We start from the raw sequence: 18877 nt of genomic DNA, 5'->3' as shown, positions 1-18877 counted from the left end.
GACATTACTGGTTGTCAACATCTGTGGGTGTTGCTATGGGTATAGCAACAAAGGGCCCTGCCATCTATACAAAAAGGTGTACACACAGAGAAGATGGGAGGGACACAGAAGATAAATTGATAAGAAAATCAAAAAGAAGAATAATTGTACTGGCAATATACAATAGGCACACGATTTTGAGTCCATGTTTTACACTAATTCTTTTCTATTGAAGGTGGAGAATCCAAATTCAACGGAACTGTAATTGTGACTAAACATGAACCAGGGGGTGGAAATAATATCCTAAAACTCTGCACTTGTACCATTTATCGCAAGTCTTAATTTGAAACTGAAAGTGAATTACATTTAAAATAATATTTAAACTTCCACTTATAAACCCTTGATAGTCGTTTATAAATCTGCAGAAGAGAAAAGAACAGGTTACTATGAACAAGAACCCAATATTGATTTTTTGGCAGTGCAGTACGGCCTCTCCATTCTATTTGGCTGCTGTCAAAGCCACTCTTTAACAGCTGGAGTCAAATTGCACTATTTACAGCAAGAGCCCTTGTCAAGTGGACCATAAGTATCCTAACAATACGCTATTCAAATGGCACTTTGCCACACAAATTGCTGACTTGATGAATAACCTATGTCAATGACTAAGGCCAATATAAAAGTTTCATTTTTATGAGAGGTTTTACATTCACACATTAAGTAAGCTTTCTTTGAGGAACTATTAGGCTATATATTTCAGGCCTTTGGACGCTGAAAATAATTAAAATCTGTTTAAATACATCAAGGGAACTTGACAACATTAATATGGATCTGGTGTTAACTACATTTGTCACACGAGTCAGAACAGTGCCCTTCTGTTCCTGGCACTCCCCACCGGCACGTGCAGCACAATGCAGGACTTAAACCAGCCACGCACCATGAAATACGAGCATTCTCCCTTTGTGCCTCTGATTTACATGGCCAACCAATGTTTAGATACAAGCAAGGCTTTGAAGTCCTGTGAGGAAACTCAAGGTTGCCTCTGTGTGTGAGAGGACAGCTGGAGTAATTTAATGGTGCATTTCCTACTTTTCACAGTGACTTGGAGACCTCCTAAATTAATTTTGAAACAAAGCTGTGATACGCTTTTCACAGCTTTCCTCAACATAAAGGTAAACTTTGTGCCAAAAAAGTTTAAACTCATACCACAAAGTGAGAAAAGCGAAGTTTAAACTTTTGAAAAACAGCTATAAAAAAAAAGCGGCTCTAAAAAAGCAGCTATAAAAAGTCTTAAGTAGTACAGTAATTTTTAATTAACTTTACAATAGTTAAAAATATATATAATTAATACATATAGTACTTATGAGAAATGGTTATACTCTGTCAAAAATTTGCATCACTTTACATGTGTTCAAAAACCAAATTGCTTTATATATTTCTCCACTATTGTGTGGATCTCTATTCTATCTTACCAGGAAGGGTGTCACCATTTAGGCACTACAGTTTTAAGTTGGCATTCACAAAATCAAAATACATAAAACAAAAGCCATACTCCAATGTTTACAGAGAGAAATTCCTGTATTTTCATGAAGGGCTTGCATGACTAATAATAAAACTCTATTTTATTTTAAAATTATACAAAATCAATGGAAAATATTTCCTATATTAAAAAAAGTTATATGCAGTTTAGTTCATTAAAAAGAATATACTAAAAATTCACTATAGATCAAGAAAGTGAAAATTATTATTCTATACTGAGAATTTACTGCTACACAGTACGATTGTTTTCAAATAAATAGTTTGTTCTTTCATATAGTGATTCAATTTTGATAATAAAATATAGTTAAATAAAAATGGAGTTAATTTGCAACACGCAATATTGCCACAATGAATTATTATTTCGTATTTATATATGTAAATTTGCAGGTGACATTTAGAAATTTTACCATTTAGAAACTACTCTCGTTTTATTTTGGTTATGTTTTGGGTCATACAATATGAAAGAACTAATGTTTCATTCTGATAAAATAATAAGTAGTAGTGTGGTCCAGTTTTCTATTGGTGGCCTACCAATGCACCATCTGTTTTATGAGAGGTAGCTAGATAAAGCTCTAATAAGATTTTTCAACAAACGGCACCAAACAGACATCATATTAAGGTCAACTAAAGGTTAAAAATATACAAATATATTTCTGGAAAGCTCAATTGGAATGTAAGTAAATGTAAATGCATTCTTTATAATCAATTTTATATGTTTAGATAAAGGTATACATATAAGTGTATTAATTAAAGAAAATCCCATTTAAAAATCTTGCTTGGATTAAGAACTATAATGTCCACATTTATTTTCTACAAAAAGCAGATTTACAAACATAAGCATTTCATGAATTCTGTCAGAAAACAGACTGATACAACGTCTTTTGGATTATATTCCACATAGTGCTGAAGGAGTTGGGATACATTGTTTTATTAAAAATTCAAATATCTAGGGAGAAGAGAGGTGTTGGCTATTTTGCCAGTTCCTCCTAGTACTAATTGATCTCCAAGTCCAGAGAGGACTCTCTATATCAGAAACTGGCAAACTATGGTCAGTGAGCATCAAATCTGGTTCACTGCCTGTTTTTGTAAATAAAGTTTTATTGGAACACAGCTGCACTCATTTGTTTAAGAATTATCTGTGGTGGCTTCTACGTTCCAACAGCAGAGTTGAATAGTTACAACAGCAAAAGTCTGGCCTGCAGAGCCTAAAATATTTACCATATGGTCCTTTATAAAAATGTGTGCTTATCCCTGGTCTAGTTCAACATTGTCCAATACAAATAAAATGACCACCATATATGTAATATTAAACTGCGTAGTAGCCACATTAAAAAATAAAATAAAATGTGGATGAAATTGATTTTAAAAATATATTTTATTTAACCTTATATGTCCAAAATATCATTTTAAAGTGCAGTGCTAGCCAAATTTCAAGGGCCCAGTAGCTATACGTGGTTAATGGCTACCATATTAAACAGTGTAGCTCTAAATAAACAACCATGGGGAATTGTTGGAGACCCTTTTAATAGACAATCTGTTTTTAAAAAGACATTCCTAGGACACTACAATGGATCTAAATTGTGGCAGTTAATATAACCCAGTTTATCCTTTTACTCATTTTACAGACAAGAAGTGCAGAAAAATAATTTAAAACCAACAGGCAACAGATAAAATAGGCCTTCTCTCTTTAAAATGTAATGAAGCTACAAAGATTTCTGCCATGTAAATTTGTTGATTTCTTACTTTGAAGCTAATTACTTCCCACTGCAATTTAAATAGTTTTTATCTTGCTTTATCCTCAGCAGAATCTGAGAAAAGCTGTTCCCCATCACTAATATGATATTGTATTCCTTTAAATCTTTTAAGACCCTGACCCTCTCTTACCTTAAAGATTTTTCTTTGTCTAGCTGCACAAATTCAACTCATCTAATATTTCAAATTGGACTCATTTTTTTTGTTTTATTGTAGTTGTTGTTATCTTTAAAACCTTTCCCCAAATCTATATGCACTCTTTAAATGCAAGGAAAAAATGCGAATAGAGCATTCTAATAAATTCCAAATATGCCGAACACAGAGCTCACTGCACAGACCTTACATGCTATTCTTCTATTTAAACAGTGCATTCTACCATTCAAAAATATTTCATTTGTGTCTCACTAAAATCCACACCAAAAAATTCTAAAACAGAGTAACCTTAGTTCTAAAGTTCACAGGCTTATTGTTCCTCATTACTCCTACCTCTAAAGTGAGTATGATTTAAATCCTCTTTTTAAAACAGATTTTTTTTCTGGCGAAAACTCACAAAGCATTTTACTATGTTAATAGTAAGGAAAATGGAGAATTTATAAACAATATTGAAATCTCGTACTTATCAAATTTATAAATAAGATGAAGTTAAAACAAGTTCAATGGCTTAAATCCAAGAGGATGAAGTTATGAAGTATATAATTGGAGAAGATATAAATTAAGAGAAGCACAGATAAAAAAGCTCTAGTTAACAGTAAGCTCAATAATATTAGAAGAATAGCATATAGAACAAAGGAGGTGATAGTCCTAATTCAATTCTCTGACTCTGTAGAGAGTGAAGGTTGGAAACTGTAGTCATCTAAGGTAAAGGGCAGCAGCTAAGAAATAAAGTGGAAATCAGCCTAAGAGTAGGAAAACAAGACCCTGGCATTTTATTGCTTCCTAGAGTCAAGAAAGAAACAAAATTATATTAAAAAAAATGAAATCTATTTATACTATTATCACTACCTAAAGGGTAGCTCTGAGGTCCTCCAAGAAACTGAAAGAAATAGCAATCAGTTTACCTTCTGGGAATTAAACTAGTAAAGTAGGCACTTGATGAATGAGATTTCCTCCTGCAGACCCTAGACATCTGACATGCATGAGTCAAGACACATCTCCAAGTTCTTATCTACTATTCTAGCATATAATTCCCACTATAAGATGTACATTCTATTATGAATAGACAGCAATAAAGCCATATTAAGATGGGAATGCATGGCAGTCAGCTGGGCTCACTCACTGGGCTTTATTTATTCCAGTCTTAAAATACATAAGTGTGGTTCAATTTCCTGTCTTATGACTTTCATATTCAATTGTGAATGTTATAACTGTCTTTATAAAACATGACTTCTTGAGAACATATAAAACAGTTTTATTAAATGATTATCATTCTAGTTTATACATTTGGTTCTTGGGTGTTTGGTTAGTGTGACTCAGTTGTCAAAGGGTTGACAAACCTTGGCCTCATTGGTAAAATCTAAATCAAGTCACTAAACCTAAAAAGCTAAAGACAGTATGCTGGTGGCCCACCCAAACCCTGCAATTCTGAGGCACAAACTGGTCTTTCTTGAAGATGACACATTTCTTTGCTTCTAACTATATACGTACACATGAGATAAAATGAAGTTTTATTTAAACTCCTTATTAATGGTATTTTATCAGTCTTCATGTCTTCAAAATATGCAAAATGTTAAAAATATGTAATTTAAAATCAGCTAAAATTTGACTTAGAAATCCCACTTCTGGAAAGATATCCTATTAAATAATATCAAATATGAAAAAAGCTTTAGCTGTTATTCATAAAAGTGAAACATAAAATGTAATCCAAATATTAAGCCATAGAAAATTTATATCAGTAATAGTATATACACAATATATACAGCATGATTTAGCCATTAAAAATAGGTAACATTATGAAAATGTTTTACTTCAAAAAATCCTACAGTAAATATATGCATAAAAATTGCATAGTTATAACAAGATGAAGAGATAACTTGGAGGTATAGATGACAAAAAGATGGAAGAGTCCCTTAAAGAAATCAAATGAAATTACTATATCATAATTGGAACTGAAAAATAATAAAGCTTATCCAAATTTCTGTGAAGCTGGTTGACTTGGTTTGTGAAAATAAATGTAAACTCCATCACTGTGTATAAACTGGGGCTTGGAAGCCTTCAGATGCTGAGTATATCTAAAGAATTGTCCATATGATAATCCAGTTTTTCTGACACATTTTTGGTTTATTTGTAATTCTCATTAGAAAAAAAGGCCAAATACTCTTAACTAAAAAAAAAAAAAGATTCAGACTACAGAATGGAGGTTTTTTCTTTCTCTCCATGGAAAACTATCTAGGGTTCAAAAGTTATTATAAAATTGGCTCAATTTCGATAAGCTAAAACCTATTTTATCAAAAAGAATGTTATACCAAGAATAATAATCACTCAAAAATTTATCCTGATTCACCCAAGATCACTTGGTAGATATGTCTGACAGAGGTGATCATATCTAAGTTCTAGTTTTTGTGCTGGAGTTAATTGTCATATGTTTATGAAGGCATACTAATTCTTAGTCAGGGTTAATGATATTTGTAAGCAGCAGCTTGATTTGAACCTACCTTACATGAAGGCTCCACCTGCAGACCAGGGCAAGGTACTGGCCCAAACTGGTAAGAGCTGGAGGATCTTGGTTCTACACTTTTGTGCTTGGGTGTCTCTGAGGCAACTGAAAGTACAGATTCAGGCTTTAGAAACTGTGAATCATCACAATTAAGAATAATTCTTGCTCTTTCTCCTGTTTCATGTCTTTCCAAAGTACCTGAAAAACAAGATTAGAAATAAATATTTATGAGAAATATTTACCCCAAAAGAGTGAAAAGAACAAAACACTTTTAACAGAAAAATCACAGTTCTGTAAGTTATCATGCCTCACTATCTTCTTGCAACCAAAAAACAGCCTGAGGGCTTGCTCTAAATTATTCAAATCATGGTCTCACCAAAGGCTGAAATTATGGACTTGAAAAGCTCATCTTTCTCTTTGTGCTTTCTCTTTGTGCATCCACTAAAATCAACAGGGCATTCAATAGTCTTTAACAGTAAAATCTTGTACTTATTATACAGTATGCAAGTGATCAAAGACAAAAAACTGCAATATTTTAGTGCTGTCCCCTAGTGTTCCAACTCTCAAACAACAGAGAATCCACAGTGCTTTGCTTGAGTTTCTGGCTTAAAAGGTTTCTACTTGTAATATATCATTTAAGTGGATAGGGCAAGTAAGAATACAGACGTTTTGTATCAATACCTCCCTCACTCAAGTACTTTCACAGCTTCATGAGTGCAGGCCACTCTAGCGTTTTGTTGTTGCTATTGCTGGTATTGTAGCTGTTAAAACCTTTGGCCTTTATTTCTTACATTATTAGAAGGGAAAAAAAATTATTTTGCCGTCTTCTTTGCTATTCTTGCAGTTTCAGAATTTCAAGGTGCTGGCAAGTTTAATTTAAAGTTAAAAGAAACAAGTATATAACAGCAAAAGTATCAGAAAACAATTCACAATGAGTTAGTGTTTTTATGAAATACAATGTCATATACTCAGTGAAATCTCAATACATGTGAATTAACCATGACCATTATCTCATATCAGTTACGAATTCATATACATTCTTTATACCATATTAAATATATAAAATATATCCTACTAACTAAAGAAGCTAAGGAAAATTAACTTGACCTACAATCTGACTTCATTTCATATTATACTTTTCCTATCAATGAAAAAGACATAGTTGTACTATTTGCTAAGAAAGAAAATGACCGTTCTTAGTGATAAAATTAAGAAAAATATCAATTTAAAGTAATTACAGTAAGAAATGATTTTACACCATTATGTCTTTAAACGGGTGGAGAGATTTGAAGCTTCTGACTATCTAATCCTTATTTCCCCTCTTCTCATTTATATCTTTCCTTTACAGCAACTAAACTACCATTAGTTGGTGCTTCAGATTCTGAATCAGTAACAACTACAATGCTAATATACTGGGCAAAAATTTAGACTCTAGTTTCTTAACAATGTATTTTTCCATTATAACATTAACATCTTTAACATATAAAACATAATAAATGTTGTTTGACTAGGCTTCCTTTTCTTTCAAGATTGATGTCTTTAATAAATGAAGTTGGCAGCAACATCAAGAAAATCTTTTCTCTCAAGGATGACAATAAGAAGAGATTCTCAAACCAAAGAATAGTTATTATCACTTTCTGAATATAACCACATTCCAGAACTTGTAACCAAGACATCTGGTAAAATTCACTGCCTTTATGAGGAATTTCTCTTTGAATATGGTATCATCATGGATATTTTCTTCTCCTAGGTTTTCTGTTTCCTCAAACTATGATATTTTTAAAAGATACTGGGAATCTTGGGAAATAATTTGTTATATTTTAATACATATGCTCCTTATACTATGTTTTATATATTCATATATCCTATTCTGTACCTAATGTCTACTACAAACACAACTATTTCTTATAGTCCTTGTATTTTTCAGTAACAAAAATAGTTTACGTACAATCTTGAGCAGCTGGAATCCATTTTCATTCGTGCACAGATAACTAATCAGCTCAGCATCTACATGCTATTCACTGTGTGGGATGTTGGCAACATACGGTAAAAAACTCAATCCTGTTCCACTTGGAGCTTACTTAAAATTTAATGCTAGTGCAGAGGCAAGAAACATCAGAAAACTAATTTGTTATAATATTTAAAGTAACACTCCAAACTGAAAATCTCCCATTCTAACAAAATATTGGACACATGGTTTTATGAACAATAGTTTCCATCATGTTAATTATAAAATACTCAAAAAATAGGTTATTTTGTTTCAAAGAACTGGTTGAAGCAAAAATGTGATATAAGGAGTAGTTATAGTAAGTCAATTTCTTTAAAAATTACCAGAGACAAATAAATAAATTATGCATTGAAAATAATAAGTTGATTTTCTAATAAGTTCAGAACAACAGCTTTTGAAAACCCTTGGTCAAAACCCTGGCTGTGAATAGACAGAGATTCCCATGTGTGCCAGTTGTTAATTTATTGACTCGGTTCCAAATCCACCTTTCGCTGCCTGCTATGGAAATAAAATATTTTTCTTTTCACAGCTGCTGTGATGTTAATCTATGTGGATAAAAGTTTCTGGAAAGACCTGGTAGAAGAAAAGGCTTTTTCTTTTCAGTTCTGGGATGCTCTATTGCAGCAGAGTGGGTGGCTTCTCCAGGACCAGGCTCCTGCAGTGCACAACAGCCAGCAGCACCTAGCAGACAGCAGCGTGCCCTGGGATGGTTTTGTAACAGAGTGCCTCTAGGGAGACATCTCGCTGTAAATAGCTTTCTCTAGTAACATAGAGGGCATATTTCTGGTAAGATTTACCACACCACACCACACCACAGCTTCTCCACTATCCAATGAGCACAGCTTTGACCTCTCTCCAGTAAGGTCAGGATCTTAGCTCTCTGGGAAACCTTTTCCTCAGGCAGCCTATCTCAGCTCTATGGGTAGTGCTTGCTCTTTAAATCTGCTTTTCCTGTGTTCTTTAGTTCTTATTAATCAATCTCTGGTATCCAAATTCTTTGTGAGAGTAATTCTTTATGTTAAATTTTCTCTGTTCAAATTACTGGTCATTTCTCTCTCATTGGACCCTGATTAATACACCATAATACATCACTCCCAGTGCAGAATGTTCCTTTAAATATATCCCTAAAATTATGAAATTTACATAACTTCAGGAATATAATAAAATTGTTGAGAGTCAACAACAAAAACAGTCAACTAGGAAGGAGGGTATGACCCCAAAGAGGTCCCAGGAGTACCTTTGCAACTCTAATAAAATGTTGTACAAAAAAATAATACAAAATTGCCCAAAAGTAAACTCTTCATTGTATAAAATGCTTTCCAATAAACATCTTGCATTTTTTCTATTATTTTATTAATATGAGTTTTGATATAATTTGTTTTATCCTAAACTATATAATAGTACATTAGAGAATGGAGCCAATAATAAGAAAAGAGAATTTAGAACAATTAACATCCTAACAGAAAGTGAAAGAAAGAGGCACTGGCAGGCATTCAAAGCAGTTCTCACCTATTCCTCAAAAGCCAGCGCATAGATATTTAAGCATCAGCCAAGATTCTGGTTGCAGGCCCACATCTACAATATTTCCACTTGTATATCTGGCTTTCACCGCCCGTTCAACACACCCTGCAGCATACCTAATCACATTTTTTTAAAACCAAGACTTTCTCAATGACTCCCTTTGCAACCTTGTGCCTAACCATAGTCCTCTGTCTCTGTCAAGGCTGACAGACAGTAGACTTCACTGCATGGTAGATAAGAGCAGACTCAGTACCACCCTACCTTGCACTCAAGTTCTGGTTTTACCTTACCTGTCGTGTGGCCTTGGGCAAGCCATTTTATATTTGTGTCTCACTTTACTCATCTGTGCAATGAGGATAATAATAATTCTTACCTCAGAGGGTTACTGTGAGGATTACACTGAGCAGATATTTTAAAAGGCATAGAAGGTTGTAGGATATAGTGAGTGCTGAGCTACATGATAGCCCAGCTCTGACATATGACAGGTTCTTACTTGGCCCCTTCTGAGCAGTTTAACAAACCTTCATGGCTCTGTGGCTCTGGGATTCTGTCTGACAACTGAGCCCAAGGTCATTGGGTACAAGGCCAGTGTGGGCTGCCTCCTGTCTCCTAACTGGGACTTGAACCTCCTCAATCAGCCTCGTTTCTCAGGCTAGGTTATAATCAAAATCTGAGGAGGATTATAAATTTGACTTATTTTTTAATCCTCTTCAGCAAACCAGACTGAAGTCTGGCATAAATTAGAGGCTAGATAAATACTTCTTAATGGATTATATGGCTAATGATTTTTTACTATGGCTACACTTAGTATTAAATCCCATATCCTTGACCTACGAGTCACATTCTCGCCCCTGCTTCCTCCTATGTCATCCTCCCATTGCTCACAAATTAATTTTTTTTAAAGATCCCTGAAAATAAATCCTTTACTGCTAGTTCCATCTCTCTCTTCAAGTATTAGCTTAAAATCTCACCTCCTCAGAGTGGCCTTTCTAAAGCAAATATTTCTCCTATCTTGCGTTGTTTTCTATCATAGCTTTTTCACTTTACAGAACTTAACACATTTGTGATTCGTATATTTTTATTTGCTTGCTTAAATTCAGGGCTGCCTCCCTACAAGATGCTAAATTCTTTTTGGCAAGTATGTTTTCTATGAGCTTGATACAAAGCAGGGCTCAAGACATGTTCACCGAATGAATAAATTAAATTTTATCCTTTCCCTGTAGCAGTGCAAGGAGGTGGGTATGTAATTATCAGAGTATACTAAGGTCTCAGTGTGACAGGTGTTAATGCCAGACCACACCCATTATAAATTTCAACCCTAGAGCCCAGGAGGGGCAAAAACGAGGAAAAGTAGTATTCACACGTCCATGCCTGTCCCACTCTCAGTTATGCTGCCAGGTCATTCCCGAGGCCCCAAGAATATGGAATTGGAACCAGCAAGCCAGTTCCTGAACGTGACATGTTAACTTGACCTGTGAAGGAGCCATTTCTCGTCCCATGGACTGAGGAACAGAAAATGCTAGTCTACAGAGAAAAAAAAAATGAGAAAATGCAGAGTGAGAGACAGAGATGCGGAGGGAGGGAGAAGGAAGGATGGAGAAAGGAAGTAAACAGGGAGAGGGGGAGGCCACGAGGGACAGAGGGCTTCAGCTTTCTAGTTGTTTTTAAATTAATCCTTTCCTAAGGACTACCGCCCCTGAGATCTCTACAATACACCCCCTGAATCCTTTATAATAAATACTTCTTTCCAGTAAAACCTATTTCACTTGGCTTTCACAGCTTGCTAGATACTTAAAGGACCCTAATAGAGAAGGCACAGAAGCTATGTTTCTACTATGGTGAAGGCCAAGTTTGAAGATATCTAAAGAGACATGCAAAGTTAACATGTGTATAGAGTTCCAGGTAGAGATCAGAACAGAGAGACAAAAGCTTAAGCATTATCGGCAGATGGGTGAGGATTAAATCCCAGCGAAAGAAAGCCATCACCAAGAAAATTTGGACTGAGATGTTTCAAGAGACCAGCATAAAACCTTTAGCAGTTTCTGTACATAAAAAAGAAAGGAGAAAGATTCAGACACTGTTGTAAATTAGTATGTTACTAAAAATACAGCTGTATTTTAAATGCCTTGGGATTGTCAATATTTATAGGACACATACAGTTTTTTGTTTAGTTTTTAAATAGGAAAAATAATCATTTTGTAATGTGCCTGTTACGAAATCTGATTTTGAAGTATTAAGCTATCTTAAAGCAAGACATATACCATGAAGGATGCTGCCTTCAATTTTGATAGAAGAGCAAGGCAGATGGTAGAGAAACATTTTTAGGTGATAAAATATACCTTATGGTATAATAGACTCGAATATCTACATGAAGAAAAGAAAGGAGTAGTAATAGTCTATTTCGATTCCCTTCCAAATAACCAGAAGTTGCCTTCTTAATTTTATTTCTCTTGTAATTTGCCCATATGTTAATATTTGCTGTCTTCTATATAAACTTCTTTTCAAAGTCAATAAAATTATCATAGCATACTATCAATTAATAAATAGCTTTAAGTTATATATTTAAAAGGCCTAGGCAGATAAATTCCGTCACGCAACTTAACAATTATGTTTGCTAAGTCTGTAGAAAAAGCAATTGCTACTATCTCAATGGGACAGAAATGGTTAAAAAAGAAATCATAGTCACTTAATGAATCCATCTACAAATAATCAGGAGTAAATTAAGATTCAAAAACAATATCCAAATGGATGAACATTTATCACATTTCACAAAAACATTTTAACAAAAAAATTATACTTAAATAATTTAATTTGAGACAGTAAATAACTTACTATAACTCATGTTACTTTTCCTACAGAAATTGCATTACTACAGGAACATAAAATTCTCCCAACTCCCTAAAATCATATACATTGTAAACCAATAAATTTTAAACAATTTGTTTAACAAAAATAAAACATTTTCAATTAAATATTCTGCTTATGGGATTGTAAAAAAAAATTGAAGTTTGGTAAATAATTCCTATTGTGTGACTAGCAATAATATAAATTTTACTTACATGAACTCAACAGCAAGAACATTATATAGTTAGGTCTTTTTTCTACATCAGGCAGGCATTTTTTAAATAAATCTCCCATAATATTGGGCGATGATTAAGAGGATGGTTATATTTCAAAATGACTCTAAAACAGAATAGTCTAAAAAAAAATGGCCTTACTAACACATTTTGTAGTCAAATTCCTAAAATTAGGTTTCAACAAAACACCTGTCTGGCAGCTATAATCAAATTCCACATATAAAAATATTTGACCACTGGGTCTGTTGTAAGATTTATCATTTATCTTCAGTTACACATGAAGTTCATTGCTTTGCTCAGAGAAGTGTATGGAGATCGACCTGGTGCCCCCTTTCTAACAAAACCATTTCACAGTTACTGCATCTTACTCCAGAAAATGTATAACTGATAGGGGTTCTGACCAGGGACAGGAGATCCTGGAGGTGTCGAACTTAGCTAACTAGAAAATAATGGAAGGGTGGAGAAAGAGAATGACTCTGAAAATATTAAATTAGGCATAAAGGCATATAACTTCATTCCTACATATATCTGAATATAATAAATTCAGCTGTAAAATAAATTGTTGAGGATGCGGCTCATTTTGTTCTCTATAAAGGCCTTAGTATGATAGCAAATTCAGGATTGGCTTCACATCAACCTTAAATACCTTAAGGGTATATAGAATACATTTTTACAAAGTCCCTGACCACAGTGACCTTTAACTCCAGGTCTGCCACCGCCTCCAGCACATTCAGAGCAACACTGGGATTTATCAGCTGGGCCACATTCAACCCTTACGTCTAATTCTGACCATTGACCTCCAGAAAAACAATAAAGGGGTGGGGGTGGGGTGAAAGAAAAAAGATCAAAACACACAGAGTTTTAAAGTTGTTGATATATAAGAAATACAAATAATGCATTAATTTTAAACTAGGGTTTTCTTTATAAGGCATTTACTTGTCGCATATCTTCTTAAACATGTGCTAACATCATAGAATCTACTATGATTAAATTTTAATTTTAACGTCACTCTAAAACTTAATACAATTTATAACCAATTTAAGAGGTGAATGTTTACAGAAAAGTGTTTCTGTATTATGAAGTAAAGAATATATTGTTTTTAATTACCTATTATATACAAAACATTAAGATAGTACTGCTTCTAAATATTGAAAATGTCATTCATTCTCTATTGTTTGAATTTTTATACCACACATGCTTATTTGTAAATTTTAAAATATTTCAAAAATAGAAATTATTTTCCCTCTATGGTCTTGGTTGAAAATTAACTTCCTTAGGGGATATAATATCCTGAAGATTTGACTGTATTAATTACTTTGTCACTCTGGTGTCAATTTAATTGGGTAAATACCTTACTGAGTCGATCTGGAATTTTGCCTGGAAAGAGAAAGAGAATTGGAAAAGGAAAAATTGGGGCACAGTCTCCTTAATAAGGTGCTGGATGGGGGTGAAGTCATATGTAAAATCGCCATTTTGCATATGGCTGAGGTAGAAGAACAAAACATTTTAACTGCAATCAGTTTCCCCTTGGGACATGGCAGTGGAACTTGCAAAACTTCATACCAGGTTTTTACACCTAATGACCCCAAAGTCTTCTCTCATCTTTTTATTCTGTGCTATGGACTCACATATCCATGGGAGACCCCAGAAACTATCCTATCTGGGCACCAATATAATAGGCAGGATTTTAAAAATAATCCCCAATGACCCTCATCTTTATGTGATTCCTTCCTATTAAAAATGATGGGATAGCTCTCCAGTGTTTATATTGTTCCTTAACAAAAAAGAGAATATAATTAGGGCTTCTAATCAGCTGACCTTAAAACAGGGAGGTAACTCGGGTGGGCCAGGTCTAATTAGGTGAGCCCTTAAAAGCAGAGTTTTCTCCAACTGGTGGAAGAATAGAAAGTCAGAGATTTAAAGCATGAGAAAGATTCAAAGTGCCATTACTGGCATTGAAGATGGAGGAGGTTTTGTACAAGGATCCGGGTGCCCGCTCGGAGCTGAGAGTAACAGCTAGCTGACAGACCGATAGCAAAGATCTCAGACCTACAACCATAAAGATTAAATTGTGCCAAGGGCCTTCACAAGCTTGGAAGTAAATCTTCCCCAGAGCTTCCAGTTAAGAGTCAGGTTGGCTGACACCTTGATTTTGGCCTCGTGAGACCCTAGCAGACACCCGAACTGAGCTCCCCTAGACCTCTATACAGAACTCTGAGGTAATAAATGGGTGTTATTTTAAGCTGCTAAACTTGTAAATTTTTACACAGCAACAGGAAATTAATACAATTAGAACTTGTGGAAGTACTTTTACTTTGGACCACAGATTTAGACCTCAAGCCTTTAATTCTTTTTTCACGATTTTGCATGTGAAAGTCCTGCCTCTCAAAAACAAAACAAAACTGAACTAAATACCCAAGTGCATAAAATCACAAAAAATAAATGTGAACCGGGTTGGACATTTCATACTTTTTATAACCCCTTCTCCTACCCTCATTTTCTGTGTAGTAGAAATCATAAAGATATTCACTAAATAGCCAGTGATTGAACAATCATATCTATATTTAAAAAATGCCATTTTTAGCACTCAATTACTTCAGAAGGAATCATAGGTAATATATATTCTTTTCTCATCCTTCTATCATCATTATCATCAAAACTGCCATTAACTACCACGGGATACTTTTAAGTGCAAAGTGCTTTGCTTAGTACTTCCTATAGCTCATTTAATTCTTAATTAAAACAATGCAGCAAAGAAACAGGTTCAGAAAGGATTTAAGTTTCCAGGTATTTGTGTATGCTATGGTTAGAAGAGTGATTAGGGGAAAGCTAAGAAGGGATGGTAATGCCCTGCAGTGGAGTTATAAATTTCCACCTTATACCATGAGGAGTGGCGTGTTCATGGCTGAGTTTAAAGTACGTAATGTTAGTCTGGCACTACTAAGAAGAGAAATGAAGAAAGGGTTTGAATAGCAAGGTAATCGGTTAGGAAAATTTTCAGTAGTTCATGTAAAAGATGATGAAGGTCCCAACCCATCTGGCCTATGTCATGGAATAGTTACATAGGTTCCAGTGGTCTTCGGTGGGTTCTTAACATTACAGAACCATTTCCTTTTTCTTCTTTAGTTAGAGCATTTATCTAATTCTTCTCACCATCATCACTGTTCCTGTAGTTTATCATCTACTGCAACTTCCTCTAGGTGGTTAGTATACCTTATGTCATGGAAGGAGCCTTACAAAATAGATAGGTTGGCTTCTGGGTTTGTACTCAAAAGAACTGAAAACAAGGTCTTAAAAAGATATTTATACATCTATGTTCATAGCAGCATCATTCACAGTAGTCAAAAGGTGGAAGCAACTCAAGCGTCAATCAATGGATGAATAGATTTTAAAAATGTAGTATACACAAAATGGAATATTGTTCAGACTTAAATAGGAATTTCTGACACATTCTATAATACCAGAGAACCTTGAGAACATTATGCTAAGTGAAATAAGCCAATCACAAAAGGACAAACACTGTATGACCTCACTTACACGAGGAATCCAGAGCAGTCAAATTAATAGAGACAGAAAGTATAATTGTGGTTGCCAAGGGCTAAGGGGAGGGAGGAATGGGGACTTATTGTTCAATGGGTACAGAGTTTTATTCTGGGAAGCTGAAAAAGTTCCAGAGATGGATGGTGGTGACGGTTGCCCAACAATGTGAATATATTTAATGCCACTGATGTGTGCACTTAAAAATAGTTAAAATTTAATGTTATGTATATTTTACAACAATCTCTCTCTTTCTTTTTCTCTCTCCCCCCGCCTCACCCACACCATCTGTGTTGATAAGACAGCCCAAGGAAAAGAAATACACTGAGAATAAACCCAGAGAATAATATAGAGAAAGCATGCAGAACAACATGAGAAAGAGTGGCTATTGGCCATCAGAAGGCAATATCATGTAAGGCTGAGGGTGGAGAAAGAGAAAAGAAAAACTGATGACAGAGTGATTGCAGACAAATCAAGTACCTGCAACCCAGAGAATGACAACTGAACTTGGCAGTGAGGTAACCTCAAGAAGTACAGTTCCATTGGAACGTTGTTGGCAGAAATCAGATTAGAATGTGTTAAATAAATGAAAAGCAAGAAAACAAGACACAGAGTATAGAGGGTATTTTGTAGAAAACTATCAATTACTTTGGGGAGAATAACAGAGAAAGGTAATACAGAAGCCCACAATTCCATAGCCAAAACATTTAGGACCATAGGATTTTAGAATCCAGAATTTTTCAGATTTTGGAGATATAAGATGCTAACAGTTATAACAAGGTCTGAGAGAGCAGACAGTAGTCAAACATGTCACCTATCTACAGCAAAAAAAAAAAAAAAAAAATCTATCTATCTATCAATCTATCTATCTATCTATCTATCTATCTATATACACATGCATAGTGTAATAAATAATCTCATGTGAGTTAAGATTTGGTTTTGTTGCTTTACTACAAACTAATTTCTTAAAAATATCCTGCTTTCAGAGTTCTTTAGATTTTGAATTGTGGCAAAAAAGGGAGGACCTTCAAAATAATTGGTACCTAGGAGGCCAGAGCTAATGAAAATGAGAAATTCCCTGAGATGAGTTGGTAGAATGTTCAGTTGTCCAGAATATAGGATATCTGCTCACACACTTCCCCTTATACCTATACAGGTAAGCTAAGTCATCTGATTTCATTTTTGCTGATTGTTTTGTCTATGTCATCTATGATCAGATTGTAATGTACTAAAGATTTATCAAAAGAGCAGCTTCTTTTATAAAATCATTGATGAGAGATAGCCTTGCTAACGGAACAGTCTTGGGAAAACAATCACAGCTGTAAGAAATGAAGACAAGAATATACTTTTAAATGATAGACATAAAATAAGGAACTTGAAACATTGTGATTTTCAAACTAGACTTATAGTTGATGCTTCTGAAAAAAAGTGTGATAACTAACGAAGGTTAACCTTCAGTGTAACTATTGGATTAAAAGTAAATTGTCAAATCTTTTTATTTGTTCTTTTTCTGGAATCTCAACCCATAAATATTCTCAATTTTGATCTATCAAAATAAAGTACAATTCACTTAACTAAATTTACGAAAGTAACTTAGTATCTGCTCAAATAATGAACTATCTATAAGATGATACCCTGTGTCCCTCAGTGGAGTTTCTGGTACTTGATGCTTCCAAGTGGCTGAAACAAAGCCCTTGTCTTCTTATTCTTAGCACAAGGGCCTAGAGTAGAATGGAATCTGCTTGCACTTGAATGTGAAAAGGATGGAGGAAAATAGTGAGCCAATCCACTTTTTGACAAGGCTGAGATTAGCAACCAACATTTTTTGTAGCATACAAGATAAAATTTGACAATATTCCCACAGTCAAATTCTCTGCTCACAGCTCCCAAGCCAAGGACTTGACCTTCAGATTTGTTTTCACCTGATTCATCATTAGAAACACAAAAGACCTTTCCCATCAAATCCTAGCAAGTAAGTTAATGGAACAAGTTGGATATTATTGATACACTCAGAAAAATCAAGTGCATTCGATATTCTTTATCTCTCAGCCAAATCAGAGAATCTACTTTCCCAGAGAATAACAATCATTACAGTCCACTGAGTCTTGCTTTTCCAATGGTTTCTGTGGCAGCTGGCTACTGGGAAGTTGCTAGGGAATTAAAAGGAGGCAGCGTGGGGAGGGGCAGATGGCTCCTTTGGGTTTATTTCACCAAACATGGCAGCTGTGAAACCCACTGATGTTCCAAGTGTCCATATAAAATGCTCACAGAAGGGGCTAAGCTAAGAAGGAGCCAGAGAGCAGCCAACCTGATGTGTTCCTCCTTCTGTTGCTGTAGAATAAGCCTCTGAGAACATGAAATGCAGATAGGTAACAAACATACCCATCCAGCCCTCTATCCAAAAGCGGGAATCAGCTAAAACTCATTATAGCCAAGTCTTTTCCTTACTTCAGAAAAACCCAGGAAGACAGCAACTTACAAGGGAAACAATAAAGGCAGTGAAGGGTGCAGATTAATTAATGAACGTAATTTTAAAGCTGAGAATATTTATTTGTGTCATTAGAATGAGATTATACTGATTTTTGCATGTTTCTGAACATACACAATGTTCCAAAGACATCTTAGAAATCCACAATAACACACCTAACATATATTAAAGGTGCTAGATTTTTATAAAAGGTGGAGTTGAATAGCTCATCACATACACACATACCTCTGTGTGTGTATTTTAACAAGCAAAAATTAATCATATAATATAGAATTTTAAAAATCAAGAATATCTAAAAATAATATAGAACCACGTTCATATATAGT

At 34.5% G+C, this 18877-nt stretch overlaps 1 protein-coding gene across 7 annotated transcripts in view; it reads right to left on the bottom strand.

Annotated features, from left to right (window-relative positions):
* Positions 1–18877, bottom strand: part of WDR72 (WD repeat domain 72) — a 201282-nt gene that overhangs the window by 119668 nt on the left and 62737 nt on the right. For all 7 annotated transcript variants that reach the window (XM_039888997.1, XM_039888999.1, XM_039888993.1 and 4 more), the window contains one exon: positions 5919–6118. In XM_039888997.1, coding sequence (XP_039744931.1) covers positions 5919–6118 — 200 coding nt within the window. The remainder of the gene's footprint in view (positions 1–5918; positions 6119–18877) is intronic.

The sequence above is a fragment of the Pteropus medius genome, unplaced genomic scaffold (assembly GCF_902729225.1).
Source record: "Pteropus medius unplaced genomic scaffold, Ma_sr-lr_union100, whole genome shotgun sequence".
Taxonomy (NCBI): Eukaryota; Metazoa; Chordata; class Mammalia; order Chiroptera; family Pteropodidae; genus Pteropus; species Pteropus medius.
This window is presented reverse-complemented; position numbering and strand designations above follow the sequence as displayed.